Raw genomic sequence first — 25,672 nt, 5'->3', positions numbered from 1 at the left:
TGCTGTCTGGCGCGAGGATTCATAGCTTCTGAAGGTTGAAGTGCTCCACCCGGTGGTGGCATTAGGTCACATTTCTGCGCAGCTAAATATTTACTCGCATACTGGTCCATGGTACATTTGCGCATCGGGTTACTTACTTCTTGCGCCATGTGGGTTGAACCGTGCTCTCTTCTGTGCAAGCATAAGCATGTTTTCTTTCCTTTTCCCCCAACACTCACATAATGCATTGAACTAACGAATAAAGGCTTCATTTAATAAAAGAAAGAAAGCTAACCATTACTAAAGGATGTAGCAGTGCGTGGTACACGCCGTATAATATAATAATTACGTATATTAACGTATTATTTGTACCACTTTTACCAAGCGAAGAACTTCAAAATGTGTTCAACATAAGCGGTTACCACAAAAAGTCGTAAATTCATTATCCATGAAAATGTGAATGAATTTATAAATAAATACATGTCTGTAGAAGGGCTGTTGCTTCTCCCTCTAATAAAAATCATGTCAAAAAGTAATGCAAGGCGGGTTCGACACAACAATAACAAAAAGACGAACCACGAAAATAGCGCAACGGTTCTGCATCTCCAAAACACATGCTGATTTTTATTGACCATTGTATTCTTTTTACCCTGAAATAAAATCCGAAAAATACGCAAGGATTGCTAATCCGTACTTTTCTTCACGAGGAATATAGTTGAATGCGCATGTCTGAAAAAAAAGAGGATGAAAGAAGCGATTAAGGGTAGTCAGCGCAACCATGTCATCGAAGCACAATAACACTAAACCAGCTGGTTACATGGTGGTTATCGATGCGTCTCTATAATGTAAAATGTATACTGCATTTGTCATTTGTCAAGCCACGATAAGTGGTGACAGCTCGTTTGGAAGATCGTTCCCCAGAGCCCAACCATAAATGCGCATAACGAGCTCCAAGATTACAGACAACCTAGAGGCTCGATTATTTTTTAGTCGCACCCATACGAAGTAACCAAAGAACCAAGATAGAGGGAGCATAGAAGAATGCAATTCTTATATTTATTTGAAATATATAAAGATAAAGGGGCGTCACTGGCTAACACTCCCAAAGATAACTTTCTACACAAACACAAAGAAAAGTGGGCTGGTAAGGTGAGCCCGGCGGCACCTTAATTTGTAAAGAGCTCCACCCGTAATGCGGAAGGCGCCGGTTCTATGCCCGCCATTGGAAAGGCGTCTTTTCATTCATTTTCATTTTCCTTCACCCTATTATGCGTACATTTCCATCATACATAACCATTACCCTCCCTTATACTTTTTCTGCCTTCATTGTATCTCGCTTCGCATGAATGCACACATAACTTCTTTTTTTTTTGGTGCAAGCATTATCAGAGTCGATGATAACTGAATTTGGAGAAATCACAGAATAAATAGTAATGCGCAGGATACTCGAATCAACCTTTGTGTGCGATTTCGGAACGTTCCTCTCTTGATTGCGAAGTTGAAGCCTTTAAGTTGTCAAAGCTGTTGAAGTTAGTGGAAATCGCTGAGAGCAGCGGTGGTTATCATAAATTTCGCAGACAATCTCAAAAGTACATCAGTGTTCAGCCTATTAGTTTGTTACAAGGCCTAGCTGCCTTCTGTATCAACTCTTGCAGTAACGGTAAGTTGAGTAACAGCCTATTAATGGAGCGATATTGAAAAAGAATATTTCAACTGGTGACAGCCTCAGAATTCGTATTATCTGATCACACCTTGAACGCAGAATTTCTTCTGTTAAAAGTAGGCAAAATATATGCCTTAAGGCAACTAATTGCTAAGTGTTCTTTAGAAAGCAACAACTTATTCGGGCGTTATTATATATATTTACTACAGTGCTTTCATATGTACTACAGTGTGTTCAAATACTAGCTATCATTCCTTGAGGCAAATCGTACAGGCTTTCGAGCCTCCTTATAAATTTACGATAAACTATTGAAACCACAGCTAACTGCGCAGAAGGGAGAGAGCGAAATACAAGACAGGAAAGGCAGGGAGGTTAACCAGACGCGTGTCCGGTTCACTACCATGCACTGAGGGAAGGGGTATGGGGATAAAGAGAGAGAAAGGGGGGAAATAGAGAAAGCAGTTTCGCACACATTTGAAGGTTCGGACCGAGTCTACACATGGTTGCCAAAACCTGTCGACTTGAGGTATTCCAAGACGGGTTTCGTGGCTTTCTATGCCATCGACGCGTACGGCTATAGTCCAAGGATCTTCATTACCGGAAATGGTTTAGAGTCCAGCTGGTTCAGTGCTGTCCCGAGAGCTTCACGCTGGACGTCGTATTGGCGATAGATCCATAGGACGTGTTCAGTCGTTTCTGTGGTTCCACAAGAGTCGCACGAGGGCGTATTCCCCATTTCTATGCGGAACGAGTAGGCCTTCGTAAATGCCACCCCGAGCCAGAGGCGGCAGAATACTGTTGCCTCAAAGCGGGAAACTTTTGATGGCACTTGTAGCTTTAAGGATGGATCCGGACTATGAAGATGACACTTCGGGAGGTTGGTAGAAGACCAGTATTTGTGTCATAGCTTTAGCCACAATATGAAACTTTCTTGCAGAATGGTTCTGGATAAGGCGATTGGAACTGGTCTGGCTTCCAGATGGGCAGATCGGGTGGCTTCGTCGGCGAGGTCATTACCAGCAATGCCGGTAGGCCCAGGTGGCGACTACAATATAATTTCATGGCCTTTAGCAATAGTTTGATGGTTCTATTATTTCATATGTCAGCTGCCCATGTGTCCTATGATATAGAGGAAACTTCAGACTCCGAAGTGCTGCCTTAGAGTCCAGGAAATACACGTCCAGGTTGCGAAAAATCATTGGACCTAATGGCCTGCGCAGGTCCATATACGCACAAAATCCGTAACCTAAATGAAGATAGCACACAATCAAATGCCAATATCCGCCCTGTCCCATCATAAATGACATGATGATCTCGCAAGAGAGCTCTGCTGAAAATAATAATACCAAATCCACTAGAGCGTGGTGGCGCGAATACAAAAAAGTGTGTTTTAGAGAAAGAACATGTCCAATGGTGAAAAAATGTGTTTGTTGCGAGCACAGTATGTCACAATTTCTTGTGCGGGCCACGCTGAGAATTTCGGCTTGCTTTACAAGACTACGGAACCCCTGTGCGTCTAATGAAATAATCTTCAGAGTGTCAGCCATATTTAATTAGAAGTATCACCGAACTGATCTGGTCGTGTTGCTCAAGTCGGCGCCCCGGGAACAAGTCCAGCGGTTATGCAGTGCACACGTCACTTCTTTGATCCTCTCGAAGAAGGCCGAGGTTTTTTGGACCGCTGTAACTCGGCACGGTGATCCGGGCTGCCGTCAGAGCCAGAGGCTGACGCCTCATGGGGCCGCCATTTCTATGTCGGGTTCATCCAGGCTTGGCGAAAGTCTAACGCAGCTATCAACTCCGAGGCTGAAGCGGTTTTCTGATGAGGATGATGTCGGTAGCGGTAGGGCGGCGGGATTGATTTCATCACCACCGAACACTTCGGCAGCACGGTGCTCATTCAGATGTAAGGGATGCTTCATCGTAGGCGATGCAATTGAGGCGGATGAAGCCACAGCAGACTTCGTGGGTGTATCGACTGCAGTAATCGCAGGGTCAGGTGTTTTATCTCCGTTTAAAACCTTGCAGCGATCAGGAGGACTGATGGTAGGAGCCAAACTGGAGGCGCTGCCGGCCACAGCACGCGTGTCCTTCGCTGCTTGGAAGGCCAGCGAACACGGCGTGTTGCGATCCGCCACGTCACGGTCTTCTGTGACATTGACATTGACATGGCATCGTCAGCGTCGTGAAATTTCATCCGACCAGTATAAATGACAGCGCTGCGGCGACACGAACTGCTGCGGAGGGCGTCGCAAGGTCGATTGATGACGCAGGCAAACTACTGTGGGTGGCGGCGCCACGTGCGCAGATGACAATCCGATCATTACAAGTCGTTATCGCTCTTATAGCGCCTTATCTATCCGCGCCGAACCATTATTAACCGGGATCAACCCGCTTAATGGATGCGTATGGATGCTCCGGATGCGTATGGCGCGGCCACGCGGGTTCTATCTTTAAAGCGATCTGCGATGGGGACAGAGTGCGCCGAGTGTTGATAGCTTCGTGTGCGCGCTGTGTGCTCACCGCTTAGTTCGCGCTGAAGCGAAAGGCAGCACGAAGGTCAATTCGTTCGCTGCTGCGCGCGCTATCTTGAAAACGATACACCCTTAAATAAATTTACACCCTTTGGGGCTTGTCCCACAACGATAATCGTCATCTGTCGTGCCCGCGTTTCCTTTCTTTAACGCCGCAAGCTCAGTACTTCCCAGTCACGAATGGCTTGCGGGTTATCAGTGTGACACAGCATTCTCGACAGGGAAGTAGCGAGCACCGAGTTTTCAAGAAGGGAAACGCAAGCAAGGCGGATGGCGATTATTGTTGTTGGACAAACATACACACCAAAGGGTGCAACCATTTTAAGACTATAGTCTTATACGGTTGTCTTGAACGCCTTAAAACGTCTTAATAGCCTTAAAACGGACGGACAGACAGTCAGACGGACGGATGCGTTTCCTCACTGGGTAGGCATAGAAATGCTTACACGTTAAAAACTCGTCTCCCCCTAAACATCGTAAGTAATATTGAATGTGTGGTGACCACTATTCATTTTCCGCTTTGTAAACAAGATTTCTGCAAGGGCACACAAATATCGAAATCATCATTGTGTTGTAAAGTTACAAGATTTATCATTGCTGTACTATTACTTCATTAGGTCAGACGGTTCTCCTTCATACCCTTGATTACATTAAAGGCGTTTGCGATAAAAGGGCCACATCAACAACCCCCAGCCACTGAGAAAATGCAGCTTCAGGGTAATGCGCTTCAGATTTCTTAACTTATATTATGTCTGCTTGAAAGCATATTCTGAACGAGTACAAAGCAATCTCTGTCTCACTGTTCCGGCTTTCACGAGGGTGGTCACGTTCAGTCTCAGCTTGTCGAGCAGTTCCTGCGTAGAAGATATTGTGGTAATCACTTTGTCTTCATAAAATAGTAAAAAAAAATTACGCAGATACAGCGCACACGTTGGAATCGGTGTTAAGCGAAGCGTTCGGGTAATCAAATGCAAAACATTTGCGCATTTTGTTCTTGCATCTTTTTGCGATCCCCTGCTCCAGCTATGTGCCACAGTATGGAAAACATTATCATAATCAACCTGCGATCGTGCTTCTTGTCCAATACTTCGTTGTGGGCATGAGCCATGGTATAGAAATCATCGCATTAACATGCGAACGCGCTTCGTAGACGATCCACCACTCCGGGTACGTGCAATAGTGTGGAAATCATGATCATAATCAACACGTGACGGCCACCTGAAAGAGCTATAGTTGCAATTGGCACTTGAGAAGTATACGTGAGATCATGGCCTAATGGTTACAGGATCGGGTAGCCACGCTGGGAGATCAAGGTTTGAATTTCTCCACAGGACTCAAACCTGCGAAGGGAAAGATTCCGGGTGCAAGCACTGCATTATTTATACTAGTACGGTAAGTATAAATATACGACACATTCACCCGAAAGCAGGCCTATTGGGTTCACTCGGAACACGCCTCTCATGCCAACGGAGGTGTCGTTGGGGCATAGAATAGCATTCGCTGTAATCACCGAGGGACCCGCCGTGGTTGCTTAGTGGCTTTGGTGTTGCGCTGCTAAGCTCGAGGCTGCAGGATCAAGTCCTGGCCACGGCGGCCGCTTTTCGATGGGGGCGAAATGCGAAAACACCCGTGTACTTAGATTTAGGTGCACGTTAAAGAACCCCAGGTGGTCCAAATTTCCGGAGTCCCCCGCTACGGCATGCCTCATAATCAGAAAGTGGTTTTGGCACGTAAAACCCCATAACTTAAAAACTTCATTCTATGGACGGGGCGGGGTTTTTCTTTTCAATAATAAGAGATTCCCAGCCGAAACGTCGAAATAAAGGTGTTATGATGTTTATTGCTACGTTTTAGTTGGATCCGGTCTTCGTCAGAGTAACAAGAATCGCCTGAATACGTCCGCTAAAATAGGTGTGTAATTCACTTCGAATATTACGCATTATTACAGTGATTACAGTAATATGCGGTAAGGTGTTATGAACAATTCTATATGTCTTTAACCTGGCGATCATAAAGGACTATATATATATATATAGTAGGCAAAGAGGAATTCTTCAGGCTACCTTTCAAACGTAAAGAACTTGAGTGGTGCTACAAGGTAAACAGAACAAGTAGTTAATTTCAACAGTTTCGATCTGTGGACCGATCTGTATCAGGGTGTCTTCACTACCAGGGCCGAACTGCCATTTTTTCGTAAACCCTGATGAAGATCGGCCCACCGATCGAAACTGTTGAAATTAAGTACTTGTTCTGTTTACCTTGTAGCACCACTCAAGTTCTTTATCAAGTTCCACCACTCAAGTTCTCAAGTTCTTCTTAACTAGGTTTAAATTACAGCTTGTTGAAGTTTGAAAACCCTGTGTGTGTGTATGTCTATATATATATATATATATATATATATATATATATATATATATATATATATATATATATATATATATATATATATATATATATATATATATATATATATATATATGTATATGTCTGTGTATGTCTATATATATATATATATATATATATATACATACACGCACACAGGGTTTTCAAACTTCAACAAGCTGTAATTTAAACCTCTTGCAAGGTACGCAAAATCTGCGTGCACAGGTGGTGTACGCGCTTTCATGGACACAATTTGCGCAAACCATTAGCGTCACGAAGGACATAATCAACAAGGCCTTCTTAACTATATTTAATATCACAATTACGGTATATGTTTATATTTGAAATGTGGGCAATTGTATTGAAAGGAAAGTTCACCTCGGTTATTTTTTTCGGATAGCTTCTGCTTCGAAATATTAATCATCAAATTTTACACTTAGATAATTTTGGATTCTGGGGCGTGGACCTTGACACAAGGTCAAGCTCCCATTGTGACGTAGCTTACTGCATGTGGAACATGGTTTGCGATCGGAGCAAAGTTGATCACAGCTGCGCTGTTGCTCTCGGCTGGCGAAAACAAGACAAGACTGACTTTATTCCTTCTCCTCCCGTTGACGTCCGCTCGCGGTTAGAGGTTATGTCGAAACTCAGGTCCTTTAATGCGAAATTAGCTGACTCAACGTAGAGTCTGGTTATACATATCTCGAAACACAGGCATTCCGGGGGTGTTAGAGTGGCCCTGAGCCATTTTTTTTTTTGTCGAGGGGGAGAAATACATTTGAAGTTACAATAGTCTATTTCAGAAATACTTTGCCGCAAAGAGTACTTCAGTGCGTTCAGCAGAAGCGGACTACTTGGCAATGGAACAACCCCTTCGCGGTGCTTCCGCTCCTTCTTCGTTGCTGCGCACTGCGAAGGCTACAGTGGGAGCTGGGCGTGCCCACAACACTCCGCCTTGTAAATGTCACCGCGGTGCGCCGTGAAAGTTTGATTTTGAATGTTCACGTAGACGCCGTTATTTCCGATTTCGGAGCCTACGACGTGCCGCACGCGGTTGCTCTCAGCGGGCCCCAGTGCGCTCAGCCAGCGAACTCGTCGTAGCGCACCGCGGTGGCCTCGGTATCTGCGCTGCGTGGCAGAAGGCAGCTCCATGCAACTGCAGTGCGCATGCGCAGTGTTTCCTTTGTGCATGACGGGGCTTTGCGCCAGTGTGGCCGGCTCTACCTGGTGCGCACCGCTTTGACCTGCACCAGCTTTACCTACGGACAGTAGCCAGATGCAGCTTCCGGATTTTTGAAGCGATATCAATTGGTCTGCCAAAGCGTCTAACCATGCATGGCACCGGCATGGCACCGACTAACCATGGCACCAGCATGACAACAAGCAAGGGTGCGTGTTGTCTAACCTTACGTTTCGCGTGGTTCGATGTTGGTCGAGTGTTCAGAACTACTCGAAACCTCCGAAATCCTACGGCTACGACACCAGTAAGCATGGCGACCAAAGTTTAATTCCTTCGGGGAGCGGCCGAGCATGAACAGACGATAGTCGGCTTCTACCTGAAGCCCGTAGTTGTTATCGAAATTCGAAAGCATATTTTCTCTTACTTCAGCCTGCTTGTTAAACTTCATCAATAAACGCACACAATAACAGCAGGAAGAAGCGCACTGATTCAAACTCCCTACTTGATAGATGTCGGCTATTGGCCAATGGCAGCCGCGTATGGGAATGTGTACATTACGAAATAAAGCGTCATGAACACAGTTAGGAGCAGAGGCTTCAGTTGCAAGGAGAGCGCTTTAGAGAAAGGTGACTTCGCGCTCCGCTTGCGGTCTCCACTTGCCGCGGAAGACTGCAAAATTTGGCTGAGATGTTCACAGCAGCGTGTGTTATCTGCGGACAGTGTTTATTTCACCAAGCCCGAAGGGTGGCTCTAGACCGCTTTAAACAAAGTTAAATTGTCTTTAGAAACATTTTGCTTAATGTTTCAAATGTATACGTCTAACATATATCAACATCGTGATCACAAAAAGTTAATATAGTGTTTCTTTACCTATGCGCGTGATGACTTGTTCACAGAAACTGTGCCCGCCAAAGCGCATAACCCATTTGTGCAAGCAGATTTTGCGTAGACAGCCCACGGTTTTATCGAAATTAGAGCCCCTTTAACTTCTGAGACCCTGCATACCTAACGATCAAGGCAGAAAGCTGGGCTAGTTGGTGTGACATCATTAATCAAAAGGCTAGCGCAAATAACAGGGACACAGACGGAGGAAGCGACAGCTCGTCCTGTCGCTTCCTTCGTCTGTGTCCCCGTTATTTGCGCTAGTCTTTTGATTAATGCATAACTAAGTGAGCACCACAATCTTGGACGGAGAGTATGCTGTTTCTCCAGTACTTTCATCTTCGTTATCTGCCTGCGTACGTACCGGACTCATGGCTTCCAATATATGGAACGATTTCTCCATGCAGTCCAAGAACGATCTCCGCAGTTGATAGATGGTCTGAAAAAATTCATGATAGCGCATATCACTAGGCCGCTATACGTGGTTTGGTATTAAAACTGTGTGAGCTTACGCTGTTGTGGTAGCTCGCATGAGCGTAGCAGATCCGAATTGCGATGCACAGCCGTCGGCGCTCCTGCGTGAAATATGAAATTCGTCCAGTTTGCAGCAATACCTGAGGCAGATGCTGGAAGCTGCAAACAGGCAGGGCCAAATAGGTCGGGTTATTTGTGACGTCATTAGACTCCAAGAAGAACGCAGAAAAATGAAAATGGAGAATCGCGTCCTTATTTTAAAAAAAACCATGATATTTAGGATATGATGACGTGGTTGCAAGGCTTCAGCTAGTCCTTTTCACATGGACCAAATAAATAATAAATAACAAACCAGTCCTGGACAAAACGAAGATAGCAATAAAGAAAAAGTCAGTGTGTCAAATGGCGGAACTGCACTATAGGAGTCTACAACAGAAATCACACAAAACTAATTGGAGATTGAAGTCATCTCACAAAAATGTAGAAGACAACGCACAAAACAAGTCACATAGGACACATAAAATCGTAGTTAGTTATCGTAGATATGATCAATCGACGAAAATCATGAGGTCACGTCACTTGTTCGCAAGGTTTAGGGCACAGAAAGGAATACAAAGTGCAATCAATAATTTCCAGCAATCGCTTCCCGTCCTCTTACCTTGGGGTTCTGCTTGGCGCCTGAAACATCACGACCAACCTGTAGCAACTAGTCCGAATTTCTGCTATTTTCTCATGAGAGAGGGTTACGAGTTCTTTGGAGCAGAGGCCACGAGCGTGCTCTACCCCCTCGCCCCCCCCTCAAAAGAAATAACAAGCATTTTTTTAAGAGCGGCCTTTCATTGCGCGTTAGCTGCGCCATACTGCCGGTGCCATACTTATGAACGCGCGTTTAAAGAAAATATAATTAGGCTATAGCAGATCTTCGCGCCTTTACGCGGCGCCGTCTACTCCTCGTTGCAATGCTAACAAAATCATACCTCAAAATGACTGGAGTTCACGGACCACAAAGAGCACAAACCCACACAAAGTTCTGCGCAGTAGACCAGGATGCCACAAAAGACAGTGCGGGATCTTCACAAACATGTAAAATCATTTATACATCCGAAGTATCATAAACAAATAAAAGTTCATGAAGTTTTCTGTAAAGATACGCAATTCTCAGTTTTATAGGTCAGTGGGCGATAATTACACCGCATACCACTTGACTGCTAACCTACAGGAGACATTACACACAGAAGACGCCGTTAACACACGCACTTACCTGTAATACTTGTGGTTCCTGCGCATAAGGGGATGCCCCTGCCCCACTACAAGTAGTGAGACGTGTCTGCGTCGGCTCCCGTTTATGGGTAGTTTCGACCGGATTTTTCTCTCTTTGGTACCTAATTCTGTGCTAAACGGATCCGCGAAGTTACATGCTACACGGGGATATAGGACTTTTTTCAGTGAGTGGACTGTACTTGCTTTTGCGGCCTTTCTCGTCTAGACTACGCCGCTGTAGGTGTTAACCCTTATCGCCGAACCTGCCGTGCTCGTGCGCCGCGCCGGCTCCCTGGCCGCCTGACGCTTTTGTCATGATGGAATACGCTGTGGAGTGCGAAGGTATTGCTCCGGAAAACGTTTCGGAAGAATCTGGCCGGAAAATTAACACCCAGGCGAATTCTACGACCAAGCCAAGGCCATCACACGGCGGCAACGCTGTTACCCCTGACGGCGGGCCGGGACCCAAGAACGTTAAAGTTAGTCCAAACTCGCCTGCTAGCGTCAGGAAGAAGGGTATGATTCTTTGCGGTGAAATGCCTCCGCTGCCGAAAAATGATATCAAGAATATCGTCAGAATTAGGGGAGGTCTGAATATTGCTAAAATTGGTGCGGCCGCGGTGGCTGATGCAATCACGGCTGCTGCTTGCATAGACGAGGTAAAGCGAGAAGCGGACATGATCTGCCCCAATTATCAGCAGAATATTGTGGTGGTTAGCACGCCGGAAGAAGAAAATGCTGCGAAGTACGTGAGGATCAAGGATTTATGCATTGCTGGGCACATGCATGAAGCTGCGGAATCGTGCGGCGCCGCATGAAACGTGCAAGGGAATCATAAGAAATGTTCCTCTCAGCGAGGGACCCGAAGCGCTAAGTCGCAAGATTGTTAACCCGCGTAATCCCCTGGCCCTGGTGGCAAAACGCATCAAGGCGTCGGGTACGGTCATCATCGCTTTCGATGGATACAAGGTGCCCAACTACGTTCGTTATGGTAACGCGCTGGTTAGGTGCACGCTTTACCGCAAGCAGATTGGTGTTTGTTATGCTTGTGTAAAGCTGGGGCATCGCACTGACGTCTGCCCCTCACCGGAAGAAGTGGTTTGCAGGGGCTGCGTTCAACGAATCCCGGTGAGGCTCACCGGTGTACGCCCAAGTGTGAACTGTGTGGGCGAGAGCATATCACGGTGGCCAAGGAGTGCCAGCAGCGGTTCCGTACTCCATATGTGGTCCGGTGCCATCGTTTTGAGCGGGCTATGGCGGATATCAAGGCGGAGAATGAAGAGAAGGGAGGCTTCAGGTGAGTCGAAAGCCAGTTGCCGACGTTGGGGAAGACGCTGGAGACTGGGCAAGGACAAGATCGCGGGCGTCGACGTTCAAGATCAAGATCAAGGAGACCAGGTAGAGCATCTCGCAGCCGCTCCGGTGTCCGGTCTGGGAGCATTACGCAAAACAGAAGTGAGACGTGCTTTTATAAATAAAATAGAATAAAAAAGAGCGGGTAAAAGGCAAAAAACGAACAGATATTTGTCCAGTGAGGCACAATAAGAAGAACTGTTTTACTGACTGTCGTGTGGGTGTGGTTTATAAAATTCCCCTTAGCTGTGGCCAGTTATATGTAGGACAAACGGGACGGTGTATCAATCAGAGGCTCATGGAACATAAAAGGTCGCTAACCGGTGGACCGCCTTCTAATCTTTCGCTACATTGCCGAGATTGTCACTGCACGCCGGAGTTAGATGAATGCGCGATATTGTACAGGCATAAGAATGAAGAAACGCGTCTTATGGTAGAGGCATGGCATATCTATAATGGTGGAAGTGCGTGCGTGAGTCAGCCTTCGATTACTTTACATAAGGAAGAGATTAAGTACCTTAACAGTTATCTCTCACGTAGGCCGGCACGTGTACCCAATTGACACGTGGTGTTATCATTCCTGAGCATGCGCAGATGAGTTTTGTGTCTTCTTTCTTTTTTCGCCTCAGTGCCCCCTTCAGTTGATAGTCGGCGTTCGTGTTGTCAACTTCTCTACTCTTGTGTCCTGTCTGCACGCCTCACTTCTATTTTGCATAATGAAGTCTTACCAACTAGCTCAGCTTTCTGTCGGTCTGGGAGCAGATCGGCGTCTAAGGTGCGCTTCGGACTGGACGGACAGTTGGGAACTGAGACTGCGCCTGGCCCCAATGGGACTGCGGGACAGGGTATGAGCAAGAGTTGTGTGTTGCAGGGTCTACAAGGCAAGGGCCCCAGTGTAGCGGCCAGTGGTACTACCTGGGCGGAGCGCACAAGTGCTCGAAAGGAGATGCCTAGTTTGGTAAGGCTAGAGCATAACAATAATGAGGCAAGATTCAAGAGGCTAGAACAGAAAAACCCAGAGTTGAGAGAAATGGTGAGGTTGCTTAGGGCATAAATCTCGGCCCTTAAGGGTGTTGCAGGACCTGCACCGGCCGAGAGGGCAATGCCTGAGCCCATAGAGAGCATAGATTTTGCTAATGTAGGTGAGGCTAGTGGGTCGCGGCCCTCAAAGAGGAAGGCGATGACTCATGAGGCGGAGCCCGCGTCGAGGAAGCTGAGATCTGAGGTGAAGGAGATGCTGTCGAGTGTTGTAGATAGTGTTGAGCAGGTCAACGATGGTCTGGCGCAGCTGAATACGCGTCTCACAGAGTCGCTCGGCTCGATCGATGGGAGGTTCAAGGAGCTGCAATGTAGAATAGAGGTGTTCGAAAACAAATCTAGTCTGAGTGTCTCTCCCCTTATTAGGTCGGGATCTCAGTCGGCTGGTTCCTCGACAGGGAAGTCTCAGGTTCAGCAAGATGGCTCGCAGCAACTGCTTCAACGTGGCGTGACAAAATGAGGCTTTTTGTGGGTGGCAATGGAACTGTTGGGGGTATGCTCGTAAACGGGCGCCTCTACAGCCGTATATTCGCGCGTGTAAGGGTAGGCCGCAGAACATTCTACTGCAGGAGACAATGACGGAAGAAGTTTTTCTGACGGGCTACCGAACCGTCTTTGGCGGATCCAAAGCTCTGGAGACGTGCATGCTGTTGGATAGCAAACGGACGCAGGTGGTCCATGATCTTAAGATACCTTTCAGTTCCCTGGAATATGTCATGATCGAGGTGATTCCTAACCGGGTGAACAAGAAAAGCGTGTTTATTCTGAACGTCTATAGTGCCCCGAGGGACAGGGCGCAGAGATTCAAGCTGCTTCTGCAGAAGGCTTCTAAGCTTGAGGGGACCATCCGCTGATCGTGGCTGGGGATTTTAATGCTCCGTATCACGTGTGGGGTTACAAGCATGACACAGTTAAAGGGAGAGGCCTTTGGCAGAACGCTGCGGAGTTTGACCTTACGCTGGTCACTGACCCTGCCTTTACGACACGTATAGGGACGTCGACGTGTAGGGATACTACCCCTGACCTCTGCTTTGTAAAGAATGCGGCCAAGCCTAGTTGGTGCAATCTTGCCAAAGACCTACGTAGTGATCATTATATTAACCAAGTCGTTTTGAGATTCAGGGTAGGCGCCCTAGGGCGTTAACGTTTATAGACTGGGATAAGTTTCGGATGATCCGGGAGGAGAGAGGAGAAAGGGGGAAGGAATTCGAAGGCCTGTACCGGCCGTCCCTGGAGGATTGGGTCACCCAGGTAAGGGATTATGTAAAGGAGGCTATGAAGGAAATCACTACGGATTTGGAGGTGAATAGTGTTGGCAGCAGGCTGGTCCATCTGATTGAAGCCAAGCGGTCTATGCTGGCTAGGTGGAAGGTGCAGCGGCTTAATCGCAGGCTGCATAAAAGATTTCCGAGCTGAATAAGCTGATTGAGGAGCACTGTAAGTTTTTGTCTAGGCAACAGTGGGATGAGGTATGCAACTCGGTGGACGAGCAGGTGCGCAACGGGAGGTCGTGGAGCTTGCTTAAGCATTTGCTGAGCGAGTCCAATACGAAAGTTAGTCAGGTGCACGTCCTTGCTAGAGCTGTACACGAAGCAGTGGAGTCTGCCTCGGAGGAAGAGCTGGTTGAAAAGCTGGCCAACAAATGCCTTCCTGTTGCGGACCCGGATGCTCTTCTGACCGAGCAGGCCTACATGGGAGAGGAGAACTTTTCCCTAGTTGAAGACTTTTCTGTGGAAGAGATACGCGTGGTTTTACATAACCTTAACAGCAAGTCGGCTCCTGAACCAGACGGGATTTCGTCAAGCTTTTGAAGAATCTGGGTGATAGGTCAATCAAGTACCTTACCAGGGAGGTTAACGCTATGTGGAGAGACGGGGTGGTTCCGGTGCAGTGGAAGACGGCTCTCACGGCGCTGATTCCCAAGGCTGGCAAAGTCCCGAGCATCGATAACTTAAGGCCTATTTCGCTCACTTCGTGTGTGGGCAAAGTAGCCGAGCATGCGGTGCTTAATCGGCTTACAAGGTACCTTGAGGAGAACCAGGTCTACCCCCACACTAAGATTGGTTTTCGGGCCGGGCTGTTAACTCAAGACGCAATGAAGCTCATCAAGCATCAGGTCATTGATGGAGATGGAAGGGGTGTTAAGGCCATCCTAGGGCTGGACCTGGAGAAGGCTTTTGACAACGTTCGGCACTCTTATATTCTTAAGTCCATTTCGAATCTTGGCCTTGGCGCGCGCTTTCATGACTATTTCAGGTCCTTCCTGTCAGGCAGGAAGGCTACCTTGAGGGTTGCGGAGCTGGAGTCAAAGACGTTAAATCTTGGAGACAGGGGCACTCCTCAGGGGGCCGTCATCTCGCCCACATTGTTCAGTCTGGCCATGGTCGGATTGACCAAGAAGTTCTTGGAGATTGAGGGGATTAAGCACACCATGTATGCAGATGACGTGACCATATGGTGTCCCGGTGGTAGTGACAGCTATATCGAAAGTGTTCTGCAGGAGGCAGTAGATGTAATTGAGAATTATTTGGGCCCGACGGGGTTAAGGTGCTCCCCCTCCAAGTCGGAGCTGTTACTGTACAGTCCCACTAGAAGGGGACCCAAGCCAAGGGGATGGATCCCCGTGGACCAGCTGAGCATTCAGCTTCGTACAAGAAATGGCGACCTCATACCTAGGGTAGATAAGATCAGGGTTCTGGGGATGATGATTGAGTCGAACGGCGCCAATACGCTGACGATCCAGAAGATCATTGCCAAGACAGAAAATGCGGTACGCCTAGTGAAGAGGGTGGCCAACAGGCAGACGGGGTTCAAGGAGGATAGTTTGATTAGACTTATGCACGCATTTGTATTGCGTCACTTTACTTATGTGGCGACCATGTACAAGTGGAAACCATCGGAGAAGGAGAAGCTTGACACGCAGATTAGGAAGATTACGAAGAAAGTGCTGAGAGTGCCAATGTGCACCAGTACCAACCGACCTCTCCAGCTGGGAATTCATAATACCTTGAATGAGATAGCTGAGGCTCAGGAGAGGACACAGATGGTGCATCTCTCTACGACTAGCGCGGGTCGGCAGATTCTGAGAGAGGTGTTCCTCAGGAGAAGATATGGCAGCTTCATGTCGGTATTCCCTTGAAGGTCCGTAATCGGTATCACGTCAAGCCTGTTCCCAGGAACATGCATCCGGAGCGAAATGTGGGTAGAAGAAAGGCCAAGGGGGCTTACCTGCTGAGACTCATTCGTGATGAGAATCAGAAGGTTGGCTTCGTCGATGCTTCTTTTAACGAGGAGAGGAAGGTGTTTACCATAGTTGTCGTGGACAATGTGGGCAGTGTCGTTAACGCTGCTATCGTTCGGACTGGTAGGCCAGAGGTCGCGGAGCAAGCGACTGTTGCGCTCTCCCTGGTTGACAGGCACAGGCCGTTTGTATATTGCGATTCAAAGTCGGCCGTTAGGGCCTTTGAGAAGGACTCGGTGGCTAAGGTTGCTTTTAAAATTATGCAGACATGTGAGATCTCTCAACACTACTTATGTTGGTTCCCTGCTCACCTTGGAATGATTAAGGGAGCCCCTCCGAATCTCAATGAGTCCGCTCACGAGGCAGCGCGAGATCTTACCCTCCGCACTGCCCCGCGCCATGGCGTGGCGGTACTCCCCGAGAACAAAGACTCCTCTTCCACATACAATGAAATCACGAAGTATTACCTTCTTATTCGCAGGGTTTACGGTTTGCCGCATCTTAAACTAAACAGGGCTCAGGCACTTACATTGGGCTTACTACAGACTCGTACTTATCCTTGCCCACGGAGACTGAACATGTTTTATCCGGAGGCGTATACAGAGCCGTATTGCCAAGATTGTGGTGCTTTAGCCACGCTCGAACACATGCTCTGGTCTTGCGAAAGAATTGAAGACTTGGCGATCAAGAATGCGTCCAGGTGGGAGGCTGCACTTCGCAGCCCGGACCTGGATGAACAATTCTGGGCTGTCCAGCAGGCTCGCGACGTGGCCGTGAGGCTTGGCCTTCCGGTTTCGACGTAGGAGCGGCCCGCTTAGTGGCTAATTATGACTACTTGCAGGACCAAATAAAGTTTTCCATCCATCCATACATCCATCCATCCCACGCATAAAATTTCTGCATTTCACGCTGCAAACTGTGGTCACATCTACACTGTTATATGCACAATTTCTGTAATTTCACACTGATCATTTATTCGCTATATTTAAATAAGATTTAGTAATAATGTATTTCTTAATGAGTGGTGTTGTTATACTAAGCAAAAGTATTGTATGGCAACGAAGAAAGTTGGGACAGGACAGAGCGCTAGTCCTGTCTCAACCTTTTTTTCGTTTGTCTTGTTCGGGCTAGTAACTACGCCACAGCAGCTATTGTATGTCACATCGTCATCGGTGATTTTTGCTGTGCCTAAAGTACCTTTTTTTCTTTTTTACTGTACCATGCAGCATAATCTGTTTGTTTCTTTGTGTGAAACTGTCTAAAACAGTACCCACCTGCTTTGGTCTCATTATGACTGCAAATGTGGCAACTAATAAATAAATAAACTATGCACAACCTAAAATAACTTGAACTTTCATTGCGCACATTGCGTGTTTGTGGTGATGTCACTTTGATGTGGTAATGAGCTAAAATGCGCATGTATAATGTATTCTGAAAAAGCCTTTAAAGCAAGAAGTGCTTTCCTCTGCGACCCCGTGGTTGGCCATGGACTAACAGCAGGACTACAGAGACTAATATTTGAGAAAAATCACTGATAGCATGGGCATTGGCAGTTTGCGTCAGAGATCTTTTTTCAGGGTTTCGCGTGGCGTGCATGTGAGAATGTAAACTGTTGTGTCCGTATACGCAATTCGAAATGATATACATTTTCCTCACATATTTTTCTGAAAAATATGTGAGGAATTACTGGTCCTTGGAGCTAAAATGAAAATAATTGACATTGCAGGTAAATGTTATTTTGCTGTTGCTAAGGAACCTTAACTCAAAGAAAGGTTGAGCTACATTGCACAAGCGACCAAACACTGACTTCACCAGCCTCTGCGAACTATCTCTGAACTCTCATGAGCATGCAGGAGAGGATCTTGACTTTGGCGCAATAAAAAGAGCATGGAAGCAAACCTCTACGACTTTCTACATTTCCTTAAGAACCCACGTTGAGTATCACTCGCTTCGGGAGTGTCCTTGTTAAAATATTGCAGATGTTTTCAAAATTACTCATGAATTACTGACGAAAATTAAAGGAAGAAATAAACCCTCTAGAGCACTACAGCCGAAGACACGACTTAGAAATTCATGGCTTGCCTGAACAAGATGGCGAGAATCTGTTAACTGTAATAAATAAGATTGTTACACAGCTTGACCTGCCACCACTATCTGAAAAGATATTTACGGAATGCACTGTCTACGCGCAAAAGAAAACAAGGACCCTATCGTTCTTGTTCGTTTTGCCAGCAGAACACAGAAGGCTACATGGTTCGAAAAGAAAAAGAACCTCTGGCACAAAACGCAGGACATCAATTTTTTTGATAACTTGACTGCAACGCATAATCGGTTGCTTTGGCTGGCAAAAAACACGCAAGACAATGAAACTATTAATTCGTTTAGGGTTCACGAGTAAATATATTTGTACGCAAGCAGCCGAATGCTCGAGCGATAAGGCCCGCCATAGAAAGCGACCTAACCAAGACCATTCAGCGATCAAAGACACCAAACTGCCACAAACATGGAACTTATCATAGTGTTTCATCCTTCAACAGCTTAGGAACGAAAAATAACTGCTTCCATGAAAAGGGGCTTAAGCTGTTTCATATGAATGCACAAAGTTTAAGAAACAAACAGGCTGATATTGAGGCATACCGACATCAGCTGAACTGCTACTTTTGTTTCTTAGTTTTTTCGGAAACTTGGTATGCGAGCGAGTATGACGTCACACATTTCTGGGGTTACAAGCACGTCTCAATTTATCGTTCAAGATAACGAGGTGGTGGCGTATCTCTTTATACTCGTGGATGTCATTGTTGCGAAATCTTGGCTGCATTTACATGTGTCAATGATGATTTTTAATGCGCTGCAGTAGTTTCTCGAACTATCATGATTGTTGTTGTCTACCACCCACCTCAAGGTGCTCTCAGGTAACTGCTTCATTTTCATTACATGGATTCGGTACTTGAACTTGCTAGCACGAAGAAATTACACTCGGTAATTGTTGGTGACTTCAACATTGACTTACATTCAAAAAATAATGACAGGATCCAACCTATTCAAGCTATGCTAGCAAATGGCTTTGCAAACCTTATGAACTTCCTACGCGGATACTTTTGAACTCAAAAACATTGATGGATTTATGTTTTACTTCTATCACAAAAGATGAGACATGTGCTGGAGTGCTCAGTTCGGGCATAAGTCATCATCTGCCGTTTTTGCCGAATTGCCATTTCGTGTGCGCGCAGATACGAAACATGTCTTCAAGCGGGTCATAAATAATCACACTATACGGGTATTTCAAACTTTACTTTCCAGTGCAAATTGGTCTGATGTTTACGCTGATGAAAATCCTACAGCATCATACGATGCTTTTGTGTCCAAAGTGAAACAAATATACAATGTAGCATTTCGTTGCATCCCTGTGGTCAAACATAAAAAAAGCTAGAAAGGAATGGGTAAATAAAGAACTATACAAGCGCATTCAACACAGACAAATTGTTCAATAACTTCTTGAAAACTAGCGAACCTGAAATGCTTAAAGTGTTTAAACAAGTTAGAAACAAGAGGAGCAGGGATCTAAAGAAAGTAAAATTACAATATTACGCACATTGATTTGAAGCCTCTATGAGTGATGGTCATAGAACGTGGAACATATACCGCGAGCTAATAGGGTCATCTTCATCGAGTGTGCCACACGAAATTGTTGTAAATGGAGATAAGTACTGTGGTAACGATGCAGCTAATTTATTTATTAATAATTTTGTTAATGCCGGTGCTTCAACTTCTACATCTGATTTTTGCCCTGGACGTAATACCCGAAGTTATATAAATCATCGCGTCAACGAGACTATGTTTCTTATGCCTGCGTCTGAAAGTGAGATTCTTTATGTTCTTAATTCCTTGAGTAACAAATCAGCTGCTGGCGAGGATGACATTCAAGTCCAGGCTAATAATATAGTTGCTTAGATAATCTGTGGCCCGATGGGACACATTTGTAACAGTATATTATCCAGTGGAATCTTTCCCTAAAATATGAAGATAGCTCGTGTCGCTGTAATCTTTAAGTGGGACACACAATTATAGACCAATGGTTAATAATAACTATAGACCAATTTCGGTATTGCTGGTATTTTTCAAAGTGGCTGAACGTACTATATATAAGCGTCTAAATAGTCTTTTTTTTCAGACAAAGGCGTTATCTTGGATAAGCAATATGGTTTTCACAAAAATAAATCAACCAAAATGGCGTTATCAAGAGTCAGAGATGCGATTATAAATAATATCGAAGAAAAAGAAGTTTACCATTGGAATATTCCTAGACTTTCGCAAGGCTTTTGATAGCATAAAACATAATATATTACTTGAGAAACTCCATGTATATGGCGCTCAAGGCATAGCATTAGAACTTATGCATAGCTACCTTCAATCCCGATTTCAGTATACTTCCTTGGAAGGGTACAGTTCTAGAAAGAGCATAATTAAATATGGGGTAGCACAAGGTTTCATTTTAGGGCCGTTATTATTTATTATTTACATAAATGACATAGCAAACGTTCCACTGACAGATGAAATCATACTGTAGCTGATGACACTAATGTCTTTTTTTCCGGAGTAGACCTTCACGAACTAGAAGTTACCGCAACACATTGGTTACAAGAACTTAGTGAGTGGCTACATCTAAATAAACTTGACTTAAACGAAAACAAACGAAGTTTACAGTTTTTTCTTCCAAGAATAAGCAAATAGATTACGGCGTTAAACTTTTTTTATTGTGGTCGCAACTTGAACATAACTCGAGGCATTCGTTTCTGGGTGTTACATTTCATAAAAACCTAAGCTGGACAGAGCACATAAATAAGGTACGCACTAAGGTTACACGATCTCTTGGCTTGCTACAACGGATCCGATGTGTTGTGCCTGTCAGGCTTCTCAGGCAACTATACTTTTCGTTTGTGCACTGGAATCTTAGCCACTGCCTCTTAGTATGGGCAAATGGTAATAAAACTGATATAGGAAAAATGACAGTGCTGCAACAGCGAGCTGTTCGGTTGTTGAACTTATCAGAACAATGCATAGGATCTTCTATATTAATGATGCACTACAACATTCCTAATATTAGAGACTCTTACAAAACAATGATCTGCATACGGCTATTTAAAGAGGTCTCGAGAAACACTGAACAATGTTCAAATTGTTACCAGAGTAGAGACACAGGATGCAGCCTACGTCGCTCTTCAATAGTTATAAAGAAACCAAGGACAAAATATGGCACGCAAGCTGTCGAATATGAAACTGTGTTTATGTAATACGTACCCTAACATTGTTGACGAAGCTATAAATTGTAGAACAATCGACAAATTTAAACATGCAATACAAAACTTACTATTTTCCGATCAAAGCATGTTTAACGAATGTTAATGGAGTTTTAAATTGTTTGATGTCAATAGTGATGTTATAAGTGTTATATTCTGATTCTATAACTTTTGTTAGTAACAGAATGTTCTTATTTTTTTCAGTGCAGTATTTGTTGAGTTACCTGGTATTTTGCAAACAGTTGATACTTTGGCATGTGTATAAAATTTTGCGGTAAATAGTCTTGATGTTTTCTGTCTTATTAGTTGTATTTGGTTTTATTAGTAAACTGCCACTTCTGGTGCTCCAGCGAGGTAAATGCCTTAGTCAGGAGGTTTACGCACTCGTTTGGCCTTACCTCGCGGGCAAACCTTGTATTTGTTTTGCCCAAATAAATAAATAAATAAATAATACCGAAAAGCGAGCTGTTAAGCAGGTGGTATTTGTGCAACACAGTTTACTGTAGGCTGCGTGAAAGATTTTCGGAGTAAACATAAAGAATGAAAACCCAAAATTCAAGGGAGCTGCGTATACTGGACTCGCAAATTCAAGAAATTAAAAAAAAACGAAACGTAAGGTGTAAAGATAATCACGCTCCACAATTGCTGTCACCGTGGTTCTGAAAATAAGTTTCCGGGTTCAGCAGGTGAACCATCACTATCCTGAAATATATGTTATGATGCGACCAGTGCTTAAGGCGCGAAAACTAGTTTGGAAGATTTCATTCACTATAGTTTTCGGGTGGCTCGACCATTTCAGTCTTGACGTGCTCCGCATATCCATCTTCTATAGTGGCTGTGGACACAGATGAGCCTATTAAACAAACGATCTGTTCTTCTTTTATCCTCACATACTTGATTCTTCGTAGTAGCACGTAGCGCTGAGTGAATAGATCATTCGAAGTGGTGATAGCATAACTAAAAAATTATGTGGTTTTACTTGCCAAAACCATGTTTTGAGACCCCGTAGTATGAGACTACATAATATTTGGACCATCGGGGGTTCTCTAACGGGCGCAGAAATCTAGGTACAGGGTTTTTTTCACATTTCGCACTCATCGAAATGCGGCGTCATGGCCGGGATTCAATCCCGTGATATCGTGCTTAGCAGTCCAACGGTGGTAGCATAACTGTCTTGCCTTGGGTTCAAATGATGCGCAACCCAAACTCACGCGCATTATCGCCGTTACACGTATCTTGATTTTACCAAATTCTAGGTTCGGACCACCGTGGTTCGGTCAACTGCTACCGTGTTTCCCTGCATTGAGCTAAAGAGAAGGCATTTTTTCTTCACAATTCGCTTCAGGTGCATTCCTTAAAGGGGTTGACAACCTTATGGTAGCAGTTTTCTTTAGTGCAATGGAAAGCTTACCAGTTTTCAATGACACAGTGGCAACGTGGTAAGCATCGTGCACCATGTTCCTTATCGGATAATTTTTCGGTCTGCTGTGAGAATGTAGTCGTGCACTGGAAACATACTGGAAAGAGCAATATGTGAGCGCAATACATGCCGCCATTGCTGTGGAGCAGATGACACGTTCGACCCTAGGGCTAAGAAAAGTAATATTTTGTTTATCAAACCGATGTTTCTGCTGTTCAGATTTTCTGAAGTGTCCACTTATTTTTACAATAATAGGTGGTGTCCAAATCTACGGACCAGCGGCGGCTCCGCCAAAGTAACAGGAACTAGCCTCGAAGGCTTTTGGTGGCTTTTGGTGGCTGCATGCGCTGTGCTTTTTATTTAACCAAGCCAACTTAAGTGATATGATGTGCCAGCAATGCTATTATTGCATTGTGTGTACCCAATCACGGCACAATTAGTCGCTGGAATTTTGTACCTCACAGGGACCACATAACTCCGGGTACTAACTCGCAAGCTCACGCGCGTGTGCAACAGCACTCATGTGCGGCGTCATGCACTGAAGAGTGAGACGGCTCTGCCGCTACCATGGTTACCACGAAGGCAGCGCTGCTCGTTAGCGTCGACATTTTTTTTAACTTCGTAGTACGCATAGAATAAAGAGCAAGTGCCTGATAATATAAGAACTGCAACTTAAACAATAAGTATGCGATACTTAATGCCAGCACACTTACGTACAGTAATCTGATATACTACATCACAAGTACCAGGGCTTCACCGCCAGTTCAGGCCACTTACCGTATTTTGCGACTTTCCGTGCCAATATAAAATTTATTTTCTACTCAAATCGCGAACAGCATGGTCATTTCTATCAGTATAAGTTACGGTCTTTTCATTACCACTCACAACACGCTGTGGCCGGTTGTCAGTCCCTTTACATTGAATGTACCACACACCTGCTGAAATACTATAGTGTATCTCCTCTGTCGAAGTTTTCCGCAAAGATTAATTGTGTTATTATGTTAGGCTGATGTGAATTCAAAATGAATTCACGTACTAAAGCAAGACGAAGTACTGGACTGGTGCTCCAAATTTCCAAGGCATCGCTGTTAGCGAGGACAGAGCCTTCGTAGGCGAAAAACCGTCGTCAACTCATGACTGATTTGCAGTCATCTCTGCCACATTGAAAGTGCACCAGCTATTGCAAATGACGTAGAAGTGTCCCGTTTCTGTTTGGTATACTGCAGATACACATCGTAGACATACCATATATAGGTGTATCATAGATAGTAAACGGGACATAACGCTGTAGCACCGCAAGAAGAAAAATATAGCTTTGCGAAATTTATATGATGAGCGTTATATGGAGGCACATCAACGCTGCCGTTTCACGCCGCTCTGCTAGCATTACATTTGTGGGCGGGCGGCAGCCTAGCACAGCGGCCCTGTGGCTGCAAATCTTGGCAGAGCACAACGTCCGTACTCGTGCACCGTTAAAGCACAACTCCGGAATCCTTTTTAAGATTGTGAAGTAAATTGTTCTCTAAGCTGCTTATATCTTCCTGCGACGTGAGTGGTATGTGAATTTGCTGATGTAAAATAATATAAAAAGCAAAGTATCGAAATCTAAAATCAACTGCTTAGGTTGGAGAGCAGCTCGGCATGATGACGTCGTAGCCTACACCCTCCAAGTGCTGACGGTAGTTTTGATCGTTGGAATGCAATACCTTCCGTCATGTTTAAATATAACTAATTTAACAAGACCAACCAAACCGTTGAAATGCCAGGGGCAATTTAATAAAGGGTCTGCATGCATTCATACTATGCCTGAAGGTCGAAAGTTGGCCCATGCGACACTGAGCGTTCGCGAGTAACGACTGCTTGGCAAACGACTGCTCCTCGGTTGCCGTCGTCTGCTTGTAGGCGCTGACGTCAGGAAGCACAAGGTTGTTAGTAAATGATCCGGCAGCAACGACCGCTAGATGACTGCCCACGTCAATGCGTTTAGCATCGAAGTAATGTAGCGACATACCTTATCAAAACACTGTTGAAACGCGTCATCTAAGAGGCGTATACTGCAGCTGGGTTCTTATCTCAGGCTTTCCTGTGGGCATGCTGCGCCATCTAGCAGCCCTTCCGCAATGTCAGTTCGAGCGCCTCCAGGAACGTACATGGCGCGCGTTGGAGTGCGCCTTGCACGGCAGAAATTTCAAAGGCTTTTTATGCGTTGCATATTGCAATCACTCAGTTCAGCCCTTGGGCGCGGCCGGGCAGCCACCATTGAGGGTATGAGCCATTGTTCATTGCTGCGCGTCTCATATGTGGGTCTATTCTCTTTTAAGTTTGCTATGTTTGTTATTAAGTTGCTTCTATTTTTATGCGTTGCATATTGCAATCACTCAGTTCAGCCCTTGGGCGCGGCCGGGCAGCCACCATTGACCTTTAGCGCAACCACGTGACGTGACGTCACGACAGCCGGAGGAAAAGCTGGGCCCCAACTCGCGCAATATGCAACGCATTCTTGGCTTAACCAAACTAAGCCTGGCCATTTTTTCTTCTTTGTCATTGAAAAGCTGCACAAAGTGGCCCATTGGGTCAGCCAATGACCCTAGTTGGTGTCCAAGAGGTAGGACCATTCATGGGAGGCCCACAACCCGTGTCTCACACCCAGCGATCCAACTTGGTCAGGTGCTCGTTTTCGAACCCGGTTCCCTCAGAACAGCAGCTCGACCCTCTACCATTTAGACCGTGGACCACCCAGTGACCCAAGCTGGAGTGAAACAGGTTACATACGAACGGACACATGGGCATATCGCAAACTTGGTGAAGTTCCCAAAGATGAGTGGTGTGCTCACCTTGAGAATTAGTGGGCTTAGGTCTAGCTTCATGATGTAGTCCTTGCACGACAGCATTATGTCCGTTGCCGCCCGCATAGCACGAGCGAAGTCCCTCGGATCTGAAAAAGTCAATTGAGCGCAGAAATTTCCGCG

The 25,672-nt window shown here is 45.4% G+C and overlaps 1 protein-coding gene across 2 annotated transcripts; it reads right to left on the bottom strand.

Moving 5' to 3' along the window:
- Window positions 1–584: 584 nt before the first annotated feature.
- Window positions 585–25,672, bottom strand: LOC135915189 (uncharacterized). Of its 2 annotated transcripts, none has more exons than XM_065448223.2 (5): window positions 25,538–25,672; window positions 9,133–9,253; window positions 8,985–9,059; window positions 4,977–5,030; window positions 585–708 (listed from the first exon to the last, which is right to left on the bottom strand). In XM_065448223.2, the coding sequence occupies exons 1-5, from the start codon at window positions 25,613–25,615 to the stop codon at window positions 680–682; spliced, it is 357 nt and encodes a 118-aa protein (XP_065304295.1). In that variant the 5' UTR covers window positions 25,616–25,672; the 3' UTR covers window positions 585–679. The 2 variants fall into 2 exon arrangements, with proteins under 2 accessions (XP_065304295.1, XP_065304296.1); XM_065448224.2 differs by having other exon boundaries at window positions 9,133–9,195.

The sequence above is a fragment of the Dermacentor albipictus genome, chromosome 8 (assembly GCF_038994185.2).
Source record: "Dermacentor albipictus isolate Rhodes 1998 colony chromosome 8, USDA_Dalb.pri_finalv2, whole genome shotgun sequence".
Taxonomy (NCBI): Eukaryota; Metazoa; Arthropoda; class Arachnida; order Ixodida; family Ixodidae; genus Dermacentor; species Dermacentor albipictus.
The sequence above is the reverse complement of the archived record's forward strand: the minus strand, read 5'-3'. Positions and strand labels throughout refer to the sequence as shown.

Coding starts and splice junctions, on each gene's coding strand:
- LOC135915189 (XM_065448223.2), bottom strand. CDS start 25,615: ATGCGGGCGGCAACGGACATAATGCTGTCGTGCAAGGACTACATCATG. Junction 9,254..25,537: donor TAAGCCCACTAATTCTCAAG/GTGAGCACACCA, acceptor GCCTGTTTGCAG/CTTCCAGCATCTGCCTCAGG. Junction 9,060..9,132: donor ATGCGAGCTACCACAACAGC/GTAAGCTCACAC, acceptor GAATTTTTTCAG/ACCATCTATCAACTGCGGAG.